Source organism: Argiope bruennichi, chromosome 4 (genome assembly GCF_947563725.1).
Source record: "Argiope bruennichi chromosome 4, qqArgBrue1.1, whole genome shotgun sequence".
Classification (NCBI taxonomy): domain Eukaryota; kingdom Metazoa; phylum Arthropoda; class Arachnida; order Araneae; family Araneidae; genus Argiope; species Argiope bruennichi.
Window position 1 is genome coordinate 82,896,545 of NC_079154.1, and position 24,201 is coordinate 82,920,745.

General features: G+C 27.2%; 1 protein-coding gene across 1 annotated transcript in view; it reads right to left on the minus strand.

Annotated features, from left to right (window-relative positions):
- Positions 1 to 22,663, minus strand: part of LOC129967168 (hemocytin-like) — a 141,093-nt gene extending 118,430 nt beyond the window's left edge. The window contains exons 1-15 of the mRNA XM_056081865.1: positions 22,415 to 22,663; positions 18,909 to 18,949; positions 18,787 to 18,822; positions 15,776 to 15,854; positions 13,383 to 13,504; positions 12,038 to 12,133; positions 11,204 to 11,395; positions 11,057 to 11,107; positions 9,502 to 9,868; positions 7,528 to 7,709; positions 7,273 to 7,391; positions 5,859 to 6,018; positions 4,317 to 4,548; positions 2,786 to 3,068; positions 846 to 929 (exon numbers count right to left, since the gene is read on the minus strand). Of these exons, the coding sequence (XP_055937840.1) occupies positions 846 to 929; positions 2,786 to 3,068; positions 4,317 to 4,548; positions 5,859 to 6,018; positions 7,273 to 7,391; positions 7,528 to 7,709; positions 9,502 to 9,868; positions 11,057 to 11,107; positions 11,204 to 11,395; positions 12,038 to 12,133; positions 13,383 to 13,504; positions 15,776 to 15,854; positions 18,787 to 18,822; positions 18,909 to 18,949; positions 22,415 to 22,491 (2,121 nt within the window). The 5' untranslated portion in view covers positions 22,492 to 22,663. The remainder of the gene's footprint in view (positions 1 to 845; positions 930 to 2,785; positions 3,069 to 4,316; positions 4,549 to 5,858; positions 6,019 to 7,272; positions 7,392 to 7,527; positions 7,710 to 9,501; positions 9,869 to 11,056; positions 11,108 to 11,203; positions 11,396 to 12,037; positions 12,134 to 13,382; positions 13,505 to 15,775; positions 15,855 to 18,786; positions 18,823 to 18,908; positions 18,950 to 22,414) is intronic.
- Between the last annotated feature and the right edge of the window lie 1,538 nt (positions 22,664 to 24,201).

Sequence of the window (24,201 nt, forward strand, 5' to 3'; positions counted from 1 at the left end):
CTCCAACCTCCATTATACACAAGATACTAAGATTTTTTAAAAAATAATTGGTGACGGTTTTTTTTTTTTTTTTTCCGCTTTTTTACCGATGTTATAAAAATAAACAAGTACAAAAATAAGTTAACTCTACAATATCATGCTGTTTTCCATTTTTGTTTGCATGCAACGCTTGAAAATATTTTTACACGAAGCGAAATTCGTTTTAAAAGGTGTAATATGATGCGAGTAATAAGATTAATTTTAATCAATTGATAACAACGTAGAAGAATTAAGATAAATAATTGAAAGATGTTCCATACATATCCCAACACTAGGAAGTTAATCTAAAATTAATTATTTAAATAATTATTTTTAATTATATACTACGTTTTTAGAATTAATTAAAAAGTATAAAATGATTTCTCAAGGTCATAGTCACAATTTTTTTTGAACAATCTATTTAGAGTTAAGAATCAGTATGGCGTTGCGAGAAACTATTTTATACTTGTCATTGCGTTTAAAAAAACAATACATTAAATTTTCTATTTAAATAACTAGTTTCTTCTTTTTAATCTTGTGTGAAATTTTGCAATCGATTTTAAACTACCTTCCTTCTGAGTTCCCTACGACTTAGCAGGGTGTCATATGTCGATAATGAAAACTTTTAATCCATTGCAAAATTTGTACGGCAAACAGAATAAAGATGGTTAATTTTTTTTTTAAATGCTAAAATTGCTAACTTAAAACAATAAATGTATAGAAATAAGGATTAGTGAAGTTATGTAGAAATTAAATAACATCCAGTATTACAAAAAGCAATAATAATAAAAACAAACAGAAAAAAGGATTTTCTTTATTTAACTTACTTTTAAGAATATATCTGTTGCCATAGCTGCATATATACCCATTTCTGAGAAGGGTAGATCTACAGGTCTGGAGTTGAAAGTAACCTAAAGAGGAAAAATAAAGAATATCGTATTCAATATGTTTAAGAATTACATCAAATGTAAAATATATAATTCTATCTAAATTGCATTTCGAAAAGAAAATTAGCGGTTTTTGAAAGCATATCAAGATTGATATTTTGTGATAATTCCTTTTAGAGAATTTTAAAAATCAATGCCACTTAGTTAAAAAAAATGCAAATTGATAGATGAAAAGTCTAGAAATAATTTCAACATTCCAAATATATAACAGTTTAATTATCCATTTATTAAAAAAATTAAACTAAATTATGTATTGAGTAGCGTCATATGGTTTCACCACGTATAACTGTATATACGAAAAGAACAAACTGATTTTTTTCAAAGTCTACGTACATTTTATACGATATTTCACTATCATTACAAATAAAAATTAAACCTATTTAGTTATTTGCAATAGTAAATCATAAATATATTAATTAATCTCTTATCTACTAAAATACTCTTATTTACTATATAATATAAATTTTATCATCGGCCATTAACATAGTATGTAAAAGACTATTGTATGTAAATATATTGATATATAAAATATATATTGAGTTTATTAACAATTTTAATTCATTAATTGCTGCGGCCAATTATAAAAGAGAAGGACAATATATTTAGACTCAATGTCACAGACCAGTCATGTGACAAGAGGGTACTGGCCAATGAAAATAAAGTGATGGTAGGAAAGAAAGAAACAGATTTATGGTGGCTCCTTTCAATGATTAGAATAGTTTGGCGATAGAGGCTTGAGTAGCTGCGCTGCAGCTTCACATAATGGAATTCGACTTGCTATATACAGGATGCCAAATACTGACAATGAATTCTTTTTTATAATTTAAATTTCCGCCCATTAAATAACAGTTTCTCGATCACTGAACTTTATGCATTTAGCTTTAAAGCATTTGTTATAATACTTAAAACTTGAAGTTTGACTATATTCAAGTGCACTTAGAGCTAGATATCTATAAAAAAATTATTTGGGATATATTACAGAAAAATACAATAATAAAATAATTTTGCATAAATAATAAAATAATTTAGCATAATTTACGCTAATATAAATTCCAGAGAAATTTTAATATTAAAAAATTAACTGGAACTAATTTTTTATGAATTTTTCTGAATGTATATTTGGATTTTATGAAGTTACTCCTCATCTTGTCAAAATTTATAAAATTCGAAGTCGTTCAAAATTTTAGAAAATTCTTTACTCCATGAAATTTAAAAGAAGTGGTCTCTAAAACATCGAATTATAATTGACAAATTGCATTTCATTTGAAAATTTCAACGGAACGCCGAAAAAGAAAGCCTCTCATGAACAATGCTAATGTTTTTCCTTACTAAAACTATTTCTTAAATAAACAAATTTACATATTTAGATAAAATAAAAGCAATGAAAAACTTAATTTTTTAAAATTTTTATTACAAAGTATAAAAAAATATCTTATTAACTCAATGATTAGAGATAGCTAATTTCGAGAAAGTAAACGATAAAAGTATTAAATTTGGAGATATATTTCTGAAAGGTTTCTATTTATATCAATTGTTTTATTATTATTAATTTAAATTAAATAGATAGATAATTAAAGATTGGATAAAATTAAGAGCGTGTTTCTTCAATATCCTTCCAGCATCCGTTTGATAGACGAGTGCTTTTGTGAATTGTGGCTTGAATTTATTATAGACTGTTTACCCCTTCTAAACATTTCTGCAGACACCAACAATAAATAACATTTCATTGGCAAATGATAATAAATATTTAGATAAGCTTTATCGAAATAATATCACAGAATGGAAAACAATTTTCATTTTCCCAAAGCATATTTCCTTACTATGAAGCCAGGTTGCAGCACCAGGGACCCTCCTCCATATTCAATTGTGACGGACTGAGTGCAGAACATTGAATCGGTAGCTTGTTCGGGCCCTGCCTGAGACGAGCAAGGTCCATATTCTTGCACCACGTTGAAGTTTTCGTTGAATACCAGGTAATACGGACAACTTCCTAAGTATTCGTAGCTGTACCCGTCGAAAGTTATGTAGTGAGGATCACCTGTGGATGAACACCTGGCTCCACACTGTTCTTCTGTACACCGCCATTTTCCAGCGTTACATTCACTATAACATCAAGAAAATAACAATTTTAAAAAGCATATTCAGAAAGATACAGCAAGAATTTTTATCAAAATTTGTTTACTGGTAGAAGAAAAGACAATCATGATATGTATTGAAAAATTAAGATTATTGAAAATGTTCAATAAACTTCCAAAACAAATAAAAAGAGAATTTGTTTTCAGAGAAAGAATAGTCATCATCTTGTTAACAGAATAATTCTGATGTAGATTGGAAAGTAAAATAACGAACATACGTCAGACAATTCGTAAATTGAAATTTTTATTTCATTAGAATTCTGGACTAAATTTCATCGGTGTAAGTTGATAGAGATTTGAGTTCGTTGTATATCAGGATATATATTATGAACTCAATACAACGATACAACTTACACCGACTAGAGTTCTCAATCAGTGTAAATTTGATAGAGACTTATAAATGCAAATAATAAATTTGCATTTAAAAGTTTCTACCAACTTAACCGAAATCATGTAAAATTCGACAACTTTTCGTCTCGATTATAAAATTGTGACGGTGGTAGTCTGGGAATGGCGTGTTATAAAATTCTAAGTATTTTTTTAAATGATAAGATTTGTAGAAGATGCAAGATGATCATTAGAGGTCATTAGGGTAATCCTTTTGCTTATAAAGAAAAGTCAACTTTAAAAAATTTTTTTTTAATATACTACCTGCAAATTGGAATACATCAAGACAAACCTTTCAAAACGCTATGAAAATCAGACATTTGTGCTTAAAGTAGCTAAACACGGCATTTAGTTATTTCTTGGGTAGCAGATACTCAATAACAAAGAGTTTTCAAAAATTTAGATAAAATTTTTCAATAAAAAATTTATCGATACTTTAATGCTTTTCAATAATAAATTTGAGCGAACAGTTGAACCATTTTTTTAAACGTTATAAAATTTCAAGTCATTAATTTTTCAGCTATACTAATTTATCATACCATTTTTTCCGCAATTTCAACATATTTTTAAAAGTATTTTTTATTGCAATATCTTTCATTGTTTTAGCTATAGAATTTATATTTACTAGCATTCCGACGATATTAAATACATTATTTATGCACAATATACCATTTATATACTATTAAGAGTACATTTTAAATATTAAATAAGGGCAGACGAATTGAATATAAAACATTATCACATGATGATGCTTTGAACTACAGATATGAACCTCTTTCTTCTTCAATAATGCGAAAAAGACCAAAAGGACCAAATGTACTTTTATTACCATGCATTGCAATCCTGGATGATTCTTTCACCGTTATGATATTCCTTCTCATTATGAAGGCAAGGACAACTGGCTTTTTCAATGCACTGCATGTCGTGAAGAACTGTCCCTTCCGGACAGTGACAACCATCGACGCAGCGGTCGTCCTCGCAGTCATAGACAGTACCTCGGCAGGTCTGTGGACAGGAACTGCCGCAATCTTTGTAGACCATTCCAAACGGACAAGACAAAGCTGGAAGTAATAATAAGATTTTAATTACATTTACAGCCATGGAATGTTAGTTATTCTCTTGCTTAGTTTCAGCGTACTTTAATTCTTATCAATACATACTTTTATCGTATTATGACATTATTAAATGCTTCTTTGTATAATAAAGCAAATGGCTCTGGGCTTTTTCATGCCAGGAATTCATATAATACCGAATTTTGTATATGAAGTATTGTATTCGTCAAAAAATCCGAACTTGAGATTTCAACGAATCTTCATATCTCAGACGTCCCTATGTCCGAAATATACATTTTTGGAGCTGTGCTTGTCTGCGTGTCTGAGAATAAGGTAGCTCAACAACGCTTTCAGATATACGGATGAAATTTATTAGTTGATCTTTACGCCAAATTTATAGATTTCTATCTAATTTTGAACGAAATCCATTCAGAGGAAGTCGTCTGTCCGGTTTTTCGAACACAAGTAAACACGATGACTGTCAAACTAAACAACCCAAAGAATAACTTTTGATACATAGCTTTATCACCTGTATACATCTGTTCTGTCTATATGTACTTTAGAATGAATGTAAAATAAGTAAAAACCATCATGATTTAAATAAATGAAATTCAGTATGCGATCCTGCCACTTCAACAGTAGTTCTGTGCCAAATTTTGGCTCCAGTCAGTTGTTAAAAGGCATCTAAAATACGTATTCGATTTTCAAACATTTGTGTGTTAACTACATGAAAGCAATTGAATGCCAAAAAAATTGCCAAAGATCGTTAGCTGGATTCAGTAAAACCGCCAGATTCACACCAAAGATCTATATTTCGTCACTATATCATGCAAGGCATTCGCGTCTTACCCATGTGCTTGGACTTTAATTTTATGCAGAGGAAATTTGATAACACCTTTAAAAGAGATTATGCGAGAAACTTTTGTGGAAACCAATCCCTCTGATTTCAGCAGAAAAGTATTATTTAAAATGTTGAATATTGTCTAAAATGTGAGATAAATTATTGTTAGAATTTCAATCGAACATACTTTTGTTCTAAAGGTAATACATATATTTTTTTCAAAGATTTAAATTTTGTGGAATTATTTGGAATATATTAAAACAAAACATAGGCATATGAAAATATATTAAAACTAAACGTACTAGTAGAATCTTTATTTTTAATCCCTTCAAAAGTGATAATTTAAAGTTTTCCGTTGTCAAGTCATTTATCCCGAATTTCGAATTAAAATTTTTAATCAAAACGAATTTACTTCCAATATTTATTAAATTTACGATTTTTTCTAGTAATGTGGATGAAAAATAAAGTTGCAACTTACGACAGAGATCGTTATTTCTCCAACCACCAGGTAAAGATCCTCCGAGTCGAACACACTCACGGAAATATTCTGCTAGAGAACTACAATGGCAAGATGCTTCTGATTCACAACCGCAGTAATCCATTCTGCAAGTTTCGAAATAAGGTTTAGGATTCACCAGCTGCAAAAGAAAGGAACATAATCTAGATTGAAAGGTCTGTTTGTTTTTCCTCTGTTTAAATTCACAGATAAATTATAACTTGTACAAATATATCATCTTTTGAATAGCTTGACAACTTGGATTTTATGACTGCTAAAGTGTTTAGATGTGTATGTTTGGATATGCATTTGAGAAGCTGAATTTGAGGTGTATCCGCAGTTTTATGTAGGATATTTTATAAATTACCTTATTATAAAACTTATTTAAAATAAATGCTATTTTTTCCTTAGATGGTTCATTATCCACGGCAGTGATTGATATTGTAAAAGAAATTGAAAATGCAGAAACCGAATATGTCATTGAAATGATTAACCCTTTAAAGGGCCATTTTTTTTCTAGTTGTGGTATATTAAAATATTTTTAGAATTGAGATTGGCTTAAGAAAAGAGATTCATTTAACTTATTAGATAAATTTAATTTGATTAATTAATTAATTTGGCTAATTAATAATTAAGTAACAAATCAAAACACGGAATTTTGTGTGAGATAAGGAACTGAGCCATCTAAGTTTCTGTTTTATTGAAAAATATTTCAGAACTTATGTCAATCTTTATAACTTTGTTCGAAGATCGATAAATTTGGTGGGAAGAATACTTCCCACGGCCCTAGAAAGGGTTAAAAGTTACCCTAAGAGTTCAAATTTTATTTTCAGTTATTTCACACACAAAAAAATTATATCATAATATGAACAATGCTTTGTTTAAAATCTGTAAAATTACTATTATTTCAAAAGGAAAACCACATGAGAAAATTTTCCAAATCAGAAATTTTAAAAATGGATGCGATAAACATTAATGTTCAGAATATTTTAAGATTTAGAAAGAAAAAAAAAAAAAAAGAATTTCCTGAACTACGAAATTTGTCATCTTCCAACTATAAAAAATACTTTATGAATGTATGAGCTATGATATGCAGCATTAAACTGAAAGAAATCAATCCAAAATAAATAATGCTATGCTGAAATGAACGATCAAAAACCTTTATTCAGGTAACCCAAGACCATGTCATTGGATTTACCTTCACTAAGTAGATAATAATTCATTAAACATTATTTTACAGCAAAACAGATTCTTCTTTTCTAAATATTTATATTGATTGGAATCCAAATATCTGAAGTAGTAATAGATGATGATTTATGCTAATAGAAATGTTAATAAGATGGTATTCTCTTTGGTATCAAACAGAAAAATATATATAAATATGTGTATTCCTCACCTGATGGCACGATGAAAATTTGTCATCAAAAATTATTTGACAGTTTGCCACTGCCTCTTCGACTTTATCCTTGTTTTCTGAACATGCGTCTTTCACCACAGCTTTACCTTCGCATTTTTCTAAAAACACGAAAGCAGAACTTATGAAAAATATATTGAATGCCATTTAATAATATACAAAAGTTGTCTAATAAATTATAATAAAAATAAATAAATTTCAAGAAAATTCTGCTAAGGAAATAATATGAAATGTCACCTCCGAGGTTTTCCATAGCCCAACTGTCCACAAAACTTTCAACGCTGTCGGTGATGCTGCCATCCGAAGTTCCGAAATCATTCACAACCAAACCATCAAATTTTCCGCATAATCCACAAGTTCGGTTCTTTAGGGGGGTGGACACTTCCAAGAGTATTGTATTCTTCAGATTCCATTTTAACCTTAAGGAAATTTCATTTTCATTTAAAATGAGTTCTGCGTTAGTATAAATTAATAAAACAGTTTATAGCTAAAAAGAAAAAAAATCGTCACAAATCTGATATTTGAAAAATCTTACTATAAAAATAATCACAATGTAAAATAACTTCCAAATAGATATTTGATATATGTTTTTAATATATAACTATCAAAGCATTATGGAAAAAATCGTTTTCTATTTAACATAATAATTCTAATAATATTTTCTATTTAAAATAATAAATAAATATTTAAAATAATATCTATTTATATAATATTTATTAAAAGAAATATTCTTATATAAAAATTTCTTTTACAAAAAAAAAACTTATTTTTCTAGTTAAAATACTTAACAAATATTCAATGTAAACATCTATTCAAACAAAGAAAATACAACATAAACGCAATATCAATTAAAATAAGACAATATAAATTGAATATTTTTTCCTAATTTTTTTAATAAATAAAAATACGAACATGTTTATCAAGTATTTCTTTTTCGGTCCATCGTAAATGTATAAAATGAAACTTATTTTACTCAAATATATTATTACCTAAAGCTCTATAGTTCTAATAAATATTAACTATGTATAATTGTATGTGAACATGGTTTTTACTTTTCTGTTTCTCAGAAACGACAAAAAAAAAAAAAAAATCATAGTGAAATTTTTTATGGAATTTTATCTCGTTTATGATTAATTTATATTTCTTCGAGATTTTTTTAATCGCAAAATCATAAAACCTTCAGATAATAATTTTATTTGTTATTCCTATATGAAAATATTTTATTTTTATAATTTTTTTTCAAAACTGATTATGACAATACCAACTTTTTTCTAATTTAATTTTTAAAAATAATCTCATTAATTGAACATTTGTCATAGCATTGAACAAAAAAAAATCTATTTTAGATTATACAAATTATTTATTAAATAAGTTTAATGATTTGACCGTAACTGAATTGATGTTTCTTTTTTGAAATTAAAATTATGTTTATAATAAATTATATTTTTACAATCAAAATTAATTTTTTTTAAAATTATTTGTCATATTTATTATTTATTTCGAAATTATTATTATATTTTATTATAACAATGCCATATATTAATTGATTTTATTGATTTATTAATTTATGGTTAAGGATCCTTACCATTTCATTCGAATATTATTATTTTATATGGAAATATTTTGATAACTGCTACAAAATCAGTTAAATAAAAAATAAAAGTAGAAAGAGTTTCTACTCAAAGCATTGTCATAAAAATATTGAAAATCATTTTGAGATCAAGTTTCGTCATTTGTACTCGAATATTTTGACTTTTTTGCTTCGGTTTATTTAGAAATAATAAACTATTATTTGAAACAATATAAGAAGTATTTTAAGATGAACTTCATAATTTTAAACTTTGGTCAGATGAGGAACACGGTAGTTGGCTACAAATTTCACCACATCATCAAAGAGGACATTTGACATTCAAAGACACATTTAGTGTATAACAGGATTACGTAAACGACAGATCTTTGGTTAAATCGAATTTTGAACCTAGAACTTAGCGTTTCAGAAGTCCAAACCAAGCCACGAAGGACACATTTTGGAAATAAAAATAATCCGAGGATTAAAAAATGTAGTCAAAATGAAATAGCCATTTCAGATTACTTTTGAAAGAGAAGGGAAATATTAAATATATCGGTGTTTTATACAGACAGCTTTAAAAATAATACTATCATATAGAAATAAAATTCTCATACTGTTTGGGGAGATATCGGAAAACTTACTTGAACCCCAAAGGGCTGCTGACCGTCACAAATTCAGAAAGCATCTGAAGCAACAATCCATCGACGGCAGCAGGAACTTCATATTTCTGTTCCTTATTCATAATGTAAGCGCCTCCTTCACTGCCTTTTAATACATACTCCTCGGAACCAATATAGATTATTATAGCAGTGGGGCACGATGTCCAGGAAGGGCATGGCTGTCCATTTTGGACATGGATGGCGAATGTGTCCTGTTCGCAGTCCTTGGAGAACAGGTATGTGCAAGGACTAGAAAAACTGTATATCCCACCATCGAACGTGCGATAGTGATTGGAACTCCAGGTGGAACAAACAGTAGTAGCTGGAATTTTTGACTGAGTAGGCTCACCTGTATACGGAAGAATGACCAAATCAAAATTGTCATAATAATAAAATGTGATTGACTATAATAATTATAAAATAAAGGATGCAACAGATATCTTAACTAATAATAGTATATTTAATCCTTAAAACATATAGCTACAAATTTATAACATTGCACCTTTTCACAGTAAGTCTAGTAATAAGGAAATTTTACAGATAGCATATGCTAAATAGAACGTCGGACGAATGACCTGCGTCTTTTTCGACAAATTTGGAAACCCTTTGGTAACTTGATGATCAATTTGGATACCATTTGGTGTCTTGATGACCAATTTGTTAACATTTCTTAAAATAAAGTGTCTAGAATATTCCATAGTTTGGGATAGATCTATTAGACTCGAGTTTCAGTGTTCAAGAACATTTGAAACCTGTCACAAAGGCTTTTAAACACGAGAGAAGGAATAAGTTAGTCTGTAGAGCGTGGAGAAACTTATATAATTGGGATAAATCTCTCTTTGGATTGCTGATCTCCTGTGAGTTCTTTCTGAAGTTTGCTGCTGTTATGGTTACCGATATGCTGTTTTGTTAACTAAAACAATTAAAAGTATTGCTTATTACTGAAAAGTTGCTTGTGTATTCTGTTTACTACAAGTATTTTTCAGTGTTTTGTTATTTATGTACCAAGTTTTTGTGAAGAATTAGGCATCTTTATTCCTTATTGAATCTTTTAACTTTCTCCCCGTATAATCCACGGACGAATTTTTGAATTTTCGTCCCAATATGTAGCGGTTAATGGAAGCTCATTACATTACTTCTAGGTGGAATTTATTAAAAAGAATATGTTAAACAAGTGATAGATTTACAATTATCTAAAAAAATTAAATTAAGATAATTTATAATAGAACTAAATTTTTAAACTTTTTCTAATGCAGTCATTTCATATCAAATGGTATCATATGGTATTTAACTTGCATTTTATTTTCAACTATAAAAATTATGATCTTTAATTTCTTCCTTGCAATGTAAGCAATGAATTTAAAAATTGTATTGGCGAGAGGAATTTCACATTCATCACACGAGCCTATATAAATATTACCTTAATGCTCTTGTTTTTCCAACTTCACTAAATTTAAGCTTTTTTATTAATTAATTTTGAATTAATTAATTTCCCTAATAAGTTGAATTTTAAAAGAGATTTTACAAAATTCCTTACCACCAGAAATTGCATAAAAATGCTGCACAGTTGGTGGCTCGATGACATTGACTAAAAAAAAAAGAATGGAAAATGTTTAGAAAAACTATTCAGAAAAGCGTATAAATTCTGTGCAATGCAAATCAATGTTTAAAAAAATATAAGTACTTGGAATGCATTTCGGCGCAAAACTGGGTGTCCAAGCTCCATCTAAGCTACAAATGTACAGATCGGCCGGCTGGGTCTCGTACCTTGTTCCTTGTGGACATTTCAGGACACACCGTGTATCTGTGTGTGAGCTGTTGCAAATCCATTCGCCTGATACGTGAAGGCCAATTTTTGGATCACACAAAGAAACCTCTAAAATGCAGAAGAAGAATTAGTCAGGAAGGTGCGCATTCAAGATGAATAAAAAATATGATATTTAAATTTATTTAAATTAGATAATTAAAAAACGATCAAGAATTTTTGTTAATATTTTCAAATATAAATAATTTATGCCATTTCCCGCAAAAGAAATGAAGAGTAGCATTGATAGATTTGATAGAACAGATTTCTTCAGTTCAATCATTCAGCTCAGACAAAAGGGACAGAATAAAATAAGCGTTCTTTTTATTTTGCAAAAGCAGTAACTAAAGATTTTGCTATCTTGAAGATGATAGACAATTAAAAAAAAACTTTTACTAACCCTCAGAAATTATTATTTTAAATGTAAACTTAGAAACTTAAATAAATTACTTTGTAATTAATAATACTATTTTGCAAGTAAAAATAACTAAAAATATAATATCGGCCAGTAACACGAACAAATGATCCTTGAATATATAATTTGTTAGTATTTCTATTAGACTGCAAATAATAATTGTAATTGTAAACTAATTATGAAAGTAATGCCCATTTATAATTATTTAGTATTTTCTGCAAAAATAATCACCGATTAATTTTAATTCTTGAAAAATCTAAATATTAAACAACGAGTCACAATTAGAGCCTAGGACTTACCGTATTGGCATCGGTCTCCTCTGTATTCTGGAGTACAAACACAGTAGTTCTCTTCAGTGCAAGCACCTCCATGTTCACAGGCAGGGTCACAAATACCTAAATAAATTATTATTATTATTGTTTGTTATTTTGTATTGTTATTATTCTTTTCTTCTTTTTATTATTATTATTTGTTGAATGCCTTTTAATCAGAACTTTAAAAATATGCCATAAATAGTAAGTTTCGCTCAATTTATCTGAAGTATTATGAAATAACATAAAGAAACATCTGAAAGAATTTCTTCGAATTTTTCGGATATGTTACTTTTTAAATGGGACATGATTTAATGTTATAAAATATAAATTCATATTTCCATTATAACAAAATGGTTTTTCAAAAAATATTTAACAGATTTAACAGATAATTTTATTTAATATATATCCTAAATTGTACAAAAATCTGGAAATCTGCTTTGTACAATTTGTTATAAAAATGCATTTTTCATACTTTTGTACAGATTGAAATACATTACTTAAAATATGTTCTTGAAATTTTAATCCCTTTTGTATTGTATTAAATGCTGTTAACATTACTTCTTGTGAACATTATTTCAACCATATCTTTATTATCATCATTTATGCCAATGGTAGTATCTTTATCACAATTTGTAACATTTTGAATTCAGTAGGATTCCGTAAGATATTCAGTAACAAGTTTTCATCACCATATAGAGCATTAGATAGCTCTTGTGTTAATCAACAGCTACCATATCTTTCAGATGCTATTATTTTTCTAGACAATCGATTGGGTTCCATTTCAGCTCTACAACAAATGAGAAATCAAGAAACTTTAGAATTTTTTAAAAATTTAATAATAATTTTTTTTGTATCCACAATTTGCTAAAAAATATAAATACAGAATTATCTTTCATATACAGAATGAATATTATACAGAAATGATATTTCATAGTACGGTGAGCAAATAAGTAAGTAAGTTTATAAAATGGAAGTTTATTGAATGGAGATTCTATTGCGTGAATGAAAATGAAAAGTAAAATTGAATACAATTAGAAAAATCAAAATCAACTCCAAAGGTAATTTTAAAATATAAAAAAGGTTTTTTTTTGTTTTTTTGTATGTTCTAGCTACATACAAAAAAAAAATACTTCTTAGGTTTTCAACTTTCTATTTCAGTATTTTAGTTTGCATTATAAGTAATGATTGTAACTTCTTCTATTTTTCAAAATAAATTATATATTAAAGTAGAATTAAATATAGCAAATCGTAAATTCATAAAATATCGACTGATCCCTTATTGTATATATATGTCCAATCAAAGATTTTATAATTACACAAAAAAACTTACGTATGCAGTCAGGAAAATTGAATTTATTCCATTTTCCGGTGGTCAAGTCGCACATATGGCGCATCGTTTGATTTCCATTCGGGAACTGGAAACCACGATTACACTTTGCCCGGCACACGTATCTAAATGTGTTTGAGAAGAAGGTGATAAATATTTATGGGCATAGATAATTGGAAATAATTGTCTGCCGAAATTAATTTTTGAAATAATTTTTCCAAAATTAATTTGAATTCATAATAAAATACAATTTCTTAATTCAAACATTTATATAAAAAAAATAAAAGATTTTTTTAAAATATTTGTTCTATAAATATCGACTGTCATGAAGATGGAATTTTTTTTTTTTTTTGTCTTAAATAGACAAAAATCTAGCATTTTGATATAGAATTTTCCGTATTTGTTTTCTATACAAATTGATAATATAATTGATTTCATTTTGAGAAAACAATGTAATATAAAACATCATTTCTTCTTTAGATGATTAATATTCTTATTTTGTATTTTCATATTAATATAAATATCTCTTTAGCCTATATATTTGTAAAATAATAGTGATATAAAAAAAACTTGGTGATAATATTTTTTTTTTTTGTAAATATCGTTTGCTTTATATTATCCACTAATATAGTAATTAATATAATGAGAAGGCTAATACAAAGATAAACTTAATTCTATTTAATACAAAATATATCGCATATTTTGATGGAATATAACAAGTCTGAAGTTCTATTGCATTACTTTTTATTATTGCTTTATAAGTTTTGTTTCAGAGTTACTTAAAATGAGCTCCGTTTGTTTGGAATGATAAAATAGCAAAATTCAAATCCTCAAATTTTCTTTTTTATATCTTTATATATCTTATATAAAAAAAAGTCTTTTTTAAAGAAAACTGACTGAATTTTTTTCTCCTTTAAAATAACTAGAAATATTTTAACACATTTAAATTATTTATCTTCCGGGAACAAAGGATTTCCCTCAGACAATACGGCAGCAAATTTTATTGGAGGAATTTCCGTTAAAATACATCTTTTTCCCTCTCTCATGTCGCACTTCAAATGCTGATATTGTCGATAATCCTAAATACAGGATCTATGAAATAGATAAAACGATTCTAAGCGGTATCATTTCCGTTTTAATGTTCTATTTTATCGACTGGAAAGGAAATGACATCAAATTGCTGCTTTTTAAGATTTTGGTAAACAATCCTAAATCTCGAAGCCACATTTTTGAAATGAAAATAAACATGAAATCGCAAATAATAGATGAAATTGACTATATGATGCTAAAAAATTGTTGTATTCCAGATTATTTATATCTCTGAAAATTATTTCCATAATAAATATCCAAATTGTAAATGTTGATACAAATACATCTTAATAAACTCTTTTTTATAAACTTCTCTTAGTCAATTACTTCTTCTATATTTTATGATGAATAATTTGTTTCTGAATTTTGTGATTCAAATGGTTACGCGATTGCATTGAAGTTGGTCAGTCAGACATTAGAAGGATGTTATGCAATATACACGAAAATATTATTTCAAACCCGGAAATACACATCTTTAAATGTTTTCATGACTAATATTTTCAAGAATTCTGCATTCTGTGTTTCACAGAGGAAAATACTAGAAATTCTACTCAGAAGTTTTGATTGACATTCTGCGAAAACCTTTTTACAAGTAGATGTTTGTTATTAATTGCCTAAACCACAAATATTGTTCATTCAACCACAATATATTATTTTTCTTAAAAATATTTGCAGAGTTACGTAATACTTTTAAAATAAAAAAAATTCATCTTACCATAAAACTACAATTGTGTATATCTAATTATAAAAATTCCATTATAATTTTAAAGAAATTACGAATATACTAATTTTGTTTATTTTCGTTATTATATTTGAAATGTAAACTTCGTTATTATATTTGAAATGAAACGTAAACACTCTGAAAAAACAAAAGTTCTGAGAATCCAACAATTACTCAATAGAAGATTTTCATCCCCGCGTTTTTAGATAAAACATACTATGATAAAAAAAATGATATCATATAAAAATGTTCTACTGGCCCAGTCAACTTTTTAAAAAATAATTTAGTATTTTTTAAATAATTTAATAATAGTAAAGCATGAAGAAAACTGATATTTTTTATTTAAAAACTACAAAATACTGACACTTACAAAAAAATTGCATTAAAATTTGCAATTATATTAATGTTATTAATATGACAGACGGTCAAGTTGGTCACTTTATAAATTATAATCATTACAACAAAATATTAAAATAAAATAAAACATTATAAATACAAAAAGGTAGCTTTAAATATGAATGAAAATATTTTTACTATGATACTATTTACTGAATGATACTATTTTTAAATGAATTAATTTTCTTACTTGTTTTTCTTGGTCTTGTGCTTAAAACATTGCATATTCGCGTGCATAGGAGGGGGAGGTTCCGAGCACTGTACATCCACTACAAAGAAAAAACATTACGCTTGAAGCAAATGCACTTTACATGCATGCATTGAAGATGCATGTGCCGAACTAAGTATCATGATGAAGTTATAAAATTTAAATAAGGTTATTAAAATATTTTCAAACTCATAAGTAGCTTTATTTCAGACATAAACTTTTCCGGTGATTAAAAAAAATGTCACTCATGGATAGCAGGAGACCTGTTTGCAAGTTTCGGCATCTTCAAAGAATATTTCAGTTTGAAATGATATTGAAACTTGGGTGAATATATATAGTTTCTTTTCAGTCCCTACAAAAATTCTAATTTTTTTAAGTAGTCAAGAGTATTAAAATTTTTTTAGGAAATTTTCCACAATTTTAAGAATTATCAACTTATTAAAGGCAATGGCAGTTGATTCATCACTAAAAAAGATATCACTAAACAATGGTTAATGTGTGGCCCACCGAAAAATAAAAACGCCAGATCCAAAAATTTTAGTGTCTTGATATAATCAAGCTTTCTTTCTATTAGCTGTTTTCTTTTTTATATGTGAAGTTTTACTTTTTGGCGTATGCGTTTTATGCTAGGGACAGGTATGGACTGTTGTGTTGCCTGTCGCTATACTGGGTGTTCCAAAAAAGTGGAACAAGTTTTTATTTCCTTAAATATTGTTCATAGGCATATACTAAGAATTACACAGTTTCATTCAATAAGATGGACAATTATATCAAAACATTTTGACTTCAATGGAGGTTGATGGCAAAAAGTTTTAAAAAATTAAACGTTCCTCGTTGTATAAAAGTATCAATTAATGAAATGTTTCCTTTGCATTCATTTATGTACACACAAAGAGTCACATTTCTATCCACAAAATTTACAGAGATATGCTAACTTTTAAATCTGATGACAAATATAGATGAAAACATTTATTTCAGAAATATAAATACATTCAGTTCAGAAACACAGTCCTATGCAAATATTTGTCTAATAGCATATCTTCCAATCATTATGATTTCAAAGAAATTTAAGCTTAATGGTATTAACTTTGATTGGTTGATAGTTACAACTTCGACTTAATAAAGAAGGGAAGAAAAACTTAAGAAACTGGATATTTAAGGTATTAAGAAAAGTACTGGAATATCGAGCAAGAAAATAAAATTCTTTTCTACCATTTGTCTGCTTTGTAAAAGAATGACATCAGTTAGTTGAAACAGTAAGAATGACGATCTAGTTGTAGAGGAATACAAAAGTCGTTTTTGGAATTCCCTGTATCTTTTAAAAAAAGCATTCTTACAGAATGGTTCAGAGATCACAAACTACAAGCTGCTTGCCTTTCTGGAGTGTAACGAAGAGGATGAAGAATATATGTTGCAGAAAAATAATATTGTATTTTGATATTTTTCAAGTTATTCTCATACTAGCGTACGAATAATCAGCGTAATAAGCGTAATAATAACTCAACATTTCAAAACTGATAATGTAGCAATTATTTCAACGTAATCCTATATTCCTAGGATCCATGGATTACAATAATTTAATGGACAATTATATCATCGATATTTAGAGTTTTACAATTGGGCCTTACATAAAACCAAACCTTCTTTTCTGTGAAATGCAATTTTGACAGATGAATGTTGCTTATCCAAGACAGAAATAATATTCTTCAAAACTATCACTTTTGGAACAGTAAAGTGACGTATATCATACAAGAGGTTCATCATCAGTGACAATTTTATTCAAACGTGTAATGTGATAATTTTAAAAACTCTTTGGTTGATTCCATTTTGCACAACAGTATGCGGAATGATAATCGATATATTCAGTTAGTTTTGATTGACATTACGTTTGAACTAAAGGATGGCTTTGGCAGTAACAGCAAATCTCTGCAGATCTTTATCGAGAAATTCAGAAGACCCGTTTTTAAGTCACAGCTATTCGATCGCATATGTGTAAGTATTGTTAAAAGAATACAACTTTGTATTGTAAGTTGCTTATGTCAACAAGTTTTTAAGAATTTAAATTCAAGTATTATTTCAGCATTTTTTTTAATTTATTGAAAGTTAGCAAATATGTTATTTTTTCTGATTCTGTTCTTTTTATAATCTTTCGTGATTTGTATATTATTTCAGAAAATGACAGCGGAAATTGCACTCAAACATCGGTCAGGAATTTGGAAAAATGATCTTGGTCAATGAATTGGCTTTCTAATATATCAGCAAATTTTACAGATAGGAACTTGAAATTTTATGAACATATAAATGAATTTAAGAAAAAAATCTTTTAGTCATGGTCATTTTTCTGTTGTAGCAGCAAAAAAGTTTAATTTTTTTAAAACTTTTTACTATCTTTCTCCTCAAAAACCTAAGTATTTTCATACATTTGAGTATATTATTTGATGAAATTTTGCAAATAGAATGTATATTTCTAATTGCAATAGTTCAGGAAAATAAACTCGTGTTTCACTTTTTTGGAACACCCTCTATATTTTGTTAGGAATTGGGTATATGGTGAGTGAGAGTGTATGAACAATTATTTCTTCCATTTCTATAAAAAGATTGAAGATTACAAGAGTGGTAATGAGGTTGAGAAATATCTTAGACAAAGACGAGATTACACTCAGTTTTGGGAATTAAGGTTAGTTTTCCCTCTCTGTTTCTATCAAATTGCAGTGTTGATGTTAGTTTAATTAAGTTAAGCATGATTTGCTACTATCCGTTGTGATGCAGTTTTATATAGCAAGATTTCTACAGATTTTTAAATACATCCTCAATCAAAAACAGAAATTCTCAAAAAGAAAATTCCAAAAAAATAAATAAGTAAAAAGAAGAAGGAAAACAGAAAAATCATTACCATTGCGAAAAGAAACATTTGACATTGGAATGAATTTAAAATATAAAATAAAAATAGATTATGATTACAAATATTGCTTAAATTCAAGTTTCTTACTAACCTTCATCGAATTCATGGGCAGCCATCATTCCCATTTCTGTTTAAAAAGAAAGGAAACAATAAATGACTTCATTGGTTTAAAATGAGCATAATAAAATAAATAAATTGTTAAAAATCAATTACCATCATGTTCATTTTCATCATGCTGCTGGCTGGCTGTGATCCTGGAAGAAAAAGAACGATAACATGTCATTTTATGCGTTTAAAGAGTTTAGGAAATTTTATTTAATGCACTCTTCAGCCAACTGAAAACAAGAACATCTTTTCTATAAATCGATATTCTTATACCATGTCTTCATGTAATAATACGGCATGAAAACTGTTATAGCCCCTTTATTACTCCAGCTCTGACAATAGTTTTTTCACATATAAGAACTGGACAAAGATATTCTTCATGCAATAAGATTTTTTTTTATATGTTAAGCGTGATATATTCGTATCGAATGATTTCGATTTAAGAAGGTAAGAAATAATTGTCTTATTGGATAGTTGAGCGTACTGATGTAGTAATCATTTCAATATTTTTTTTCCTGTAATTTTCAAATTAGTTGTAGAATTTTACTTCACATAACTTATTTATTAATCAATGAAAATGATATCAAATGCTTCAATAATTTTAAGAATGTGAAAAATAGCATTCGATTTAAATACTATTTCATTTAATATTTCAAATCCCGAATAAATACAAATGTTAGTCAAAAAGTATACTCGTAATTTTTGACTGACAGAAAAAAAAGTTATTTTGATTAGAAAAAGCTTCGTAAAAAGGCAATTTTGATTTTTTATTTAAATTTGTGGCAACACTTCAGACATTTATGTGTATCATAACATAGTGACTTTTTTGTTGCTCTTTTATTTTATCTGATAACATGAAAATTTTTAATTTTTTTTCTGATTGGTGCATCTGTTAGATGGGAAACGGTGAGTGATTAATAAAAAAAACCAAAAAGAAAAGTTCCCAATACTTTACTATAATAAGAAATGACTCATTCAATTCCTACTATTAGTTCAGACTCTCCCTATATATATTTATATATCTTGTTCAAATTTTCAATCGTTAATAAAATACTTTTTATTCATCTATTCAAGTTCAAATACATTTTAATAAACTTTTAGTGGATGACACTTATGTTAATACAGTTTTTTCAAATATTAATTCATTAATTAAATTTAATTAATTTTTAATACTTTAAATAGAGTTTTAGCAGTTTGTAATGTAGTAGTAGTTCAATCGGTAAAATGCAAGGATTTCGGTATTTTTCACGTGAAGGTAAAGAATGCAAGTTCAATTCTTGCGAAAATCCATAATTTTTTTATACTTAATAATTTTTTTGATAATTATTTAATAAAAATAACTAAAAATAAAAATTTTCTTTGTTGACCTAAGTAGGAATTGAGGTTTTTAAAAAAAATTATATTACTTATTTTTATTATAATATCTTTAACTGAATAAAATGAAATGTTTAGTAAGTTCTTTAAAAATTTCTCCAGCTATTCTGATAGAAAAAAAATCCCTACATGGCTGAGCATTAACTTTAACCTAAGCAACTCATTAAAAACATTAAATGATGCCATATTTTTTTATTTGATTGGTTGAAACATGGGAATCAAACTGCGTGTCAATTGTCTAATTTCGTTCTTTCATTTAAATGAGTTGTCTCCTTCAAAAATTATTTTAATACATTTTAGCATATGACTAAAGAGTCTGACATGAGAAATCATTAAAAAAAACTTCCAACTGTTTTTTAAACATTAACGTATAATATGTATGTAGCATTAAATTAAGAACTTGTGAAAGTTATTTATAACATCAACTATGTTACCAGCATTGTTGAATCAATCATAATCATCGACGATATTTCTGAATTTAAGCATTGATTCAGAAATAAATTTTTATAATTATAGCTATCAAAATCAGCATTTGAATGTATAATAAATATAATATAAAACGATTTACATTATAACATTTACACGTACAAGTTGATATATTAATTATTTTATTAACATTTATAATTCATCCATCCTTCATAAAACTTCGTTCATAGTATATAAAAATCACATCTCGCATTCTAATTCAGTATTCCGAAAAAATATCATAGCTCTAAATTACTTATAATAAGAAATTTTTCTAAATTTTGGCATTTCATTCCCTTTTTTAAAATAGCAATTAACTCACAAAGATCCGTAGTTGCAGTACGAATACAAATATAAATATAAAATACGAATATTATATATGTTACGGTCAATGTGATTCATCTGTTATTAATAGAACACACAACTAATATTATTAATAACTAATAATTAGTATTATTAATCAATTAATGCGAAAAATTGGTTAAGCTCTTTTACTAATTATTATTAATTATTAGCGATTCATCACATTAACCGTAACGTATATATTCCTCTAATTATAAATAACGTAGTGTCGTCATGGGTATTATTTAAAACGATTAAAAAAAACGTGTAAGGAAGGAAGGAATTCAACAAATGTAATAAAATTTATTCCATGTAGGAAATTTGGTAATTTTACAGTTCACTAGTGTATCTTCTTCTATAACAAATAATTTTTTAAATCTGAACTTGCGAGACTTTGACTTAAAATATTATAATTTAAAAATTATAATTTTGTTCGTATTTTTTTAAATGGAAGGGTTGAATTACATGCAAGTTATTCAGTGACGTATTTAAATACCTTGTAGCCTTAGAGTATGCATAATATTAGTCCTCACCCCCGCCCCCTTTTCAGTAAACTTTATACTTTAGCTTCACATTTTTAGCATGTTAAAGTTTTATTTTAGACTTTTTTATTTCTTTTGCTTTGTGAAAAATGTATTTGTTTGTGTTTATTTATCCTGACTCCAGACTTCTCTACATTCAAGGTTTACAGACGCACAATATTTATTAATATTTTAATTTATTTAATAGCAAAATGTGCATAGTAAAATAGGGAGCCTCAGAAAAAAATTAGATGCTATAAAAATTTTTGAAAAAAAAAAAGATCAGATGTTACAAAATTTTTAAAAATAATATGTATACTTGCAATTTAAAAAAAATCATTTAGATCCTATTTGTTATGCATTAACTTCTGAATTTAATTTGAACCCATACAATCAGAAACCAACTACCATTTCATAAAGCTCGTTTTATTAAGGAAAATTGTTCCGAACTCGTTATGGTTTGCAATAATAACTTTTGAAAAAAATATGCACATTAACTTTATTTTTAATATTTTTCGAAATTAAATATATTTAATTATATACTTTGAAGATGATAACTCGTTGTATAACTGCAACAGGTAAACGTGAAAGTGCAATCGGCAAACCAAATCGAAATGAACTCGCAACTGCAACTATCCCACCTATCTATTCCCCTCAAAATTTATTCCTTTCTGGCCTATAGGAATAGCACCTAGAACTTAGAGTTAAAGCAGATACTTATTTCATTTGAAAACTACAAAAATAAACCCTAATATTAATACTTTAATTAATTAAAATCATAAAACCACCAACAGTTTAAAAAAATTAATGAAATAAAATGTTTATATTTTTGAATTTTTAGAATTTAAGTCTACTACATTTTTTTCAGACATATTTAAATAATAATGGAATCTGAAAGTGAATTTTACTTACTGGAAGCAACCAATGCAAAACGCAGCAAAAATGATAATCCGAAGATTATCGGAAGCAAAGCTGCTAGCGATGGCCATCTTAGCTGCATCCAGTAGACATGTCCTATGTGAAGAAGTCTATGTGGTCAAGGTACAATGTCTAAAAAGATTCTACCTCACTCAACTAGCCACTTCTCAAAAATTATCAGCACGGACGTTTTTAAGAATTAAAGGTGAGATTTAAGTTCCACCGGACGCATGTGAAAAGTGATAGCGGAGGACATCTTCTTCTCGTAGCTCTCGTTTTCGAATATCTGAAGTTTCAGGACTGCATTTCCGGAAAATTCAGCCGTTCTTCCAACATCCTTTTTCGTATGATAAGTTGTTAGTCGGACGTCCTTCCTTCCGCATTTGTGGACATTTATTATAATTTTTTTTTCGTCTTCTTTTTTCTTAATTTCAGAAAAAAAGTTACGATGTTTTACTTTATGATTTAAAAAAAATCGAGGTAAAAAAGAATAATTACAATTTGCCACTTTGTGTAAAATGCATTTTTTTTATATCAATTAGAATAAGAGGTACAGAAAATAATGCCAATTAAATCATTATCTTAAATTTCTAATTTTTTTTCTCTCTTTTATATACTTAGGATGATATTTGTACAGAGGCTGTTAACATACATTTTTTGGAAATCTGTATTGAAATATGTAACCATTTGTTTGGTTCTAAATAGTTATATATTTTTTTCTATATTTATTTTCGTATACTTTAAATATTACAAAATCTTTTGTAATCGTAAAATGGTATTTGAAAATAAAAATCGATACAGGATTATATCTTCTCTTCGTCGATAGGATATATTCTTATTCTTTTATTCGAAAATGTTTTAAAAACTAAAGATTTAATTTACATAAAGATAGAATAAGTATAATTGCTAATAATAACAACAAAAAAAATCTGCCGAAATTTAAAATCTATTGGGAAAAATTCCAAAAATTTGTATTTTATAAACCTTAAATATATTTAATGGTAACATATTTCAATTTAAAATAGACACACCATTTCAAAGAGCTGTTAAATTGTACATATATAATATAATAAATAATGAAATGAATCTTGAAATATCAATTGTATGTTTACTGTCTCTTTCATAAACATATTGTCTATTGTAAAATTTTGTATAAAATTATGTGTAAGAAGTATTTATCTGTTAAGGGATGGAAAAGCGTTGCAGCATGCCATGAAATTGGATACATCTAAAGCAACTGAAATGGGGAAAAAAAAGTCTGTTTCGCATATAATGAAAAATTAAAATAAGAAGCGATGGAAAAATATGTAAAAATCATTCCCTCAGAGTACCTAAATAATATTTTATTGCCAATACTTACAGAAAAATTAGTTCCTTAAATTCATGCCAATCAAGCGCTAAAAATCTTTCAATACAAAGCAAACAGACATGCATCTTAACATCTTATCTAATAGAAAACTATTTTTTTGTTCCATCAAAAATGGGACAAGAAAATAGTTATCAATTTTCATGTTCCCGCCAACAACAAAATATGCAATAAATCGATTTCCTGTATTATTCAAAAGAGCAACGAAAAAATGAAGATCTGAGATTATTAAAAGTACTATGGAAAGTTATAGATCATACCTACATCCGACCTTCTAATTAGGAACAAAAGAAAATACTTAGTACAATAATTTTTAAAAAATACAAATAAACGTATAAAAGAAAAATTTAACATATGTTTATCGAGGAAAATGGTAAAACATTGTTCATAAAAAGTTTCTTTCTTATATAATAAT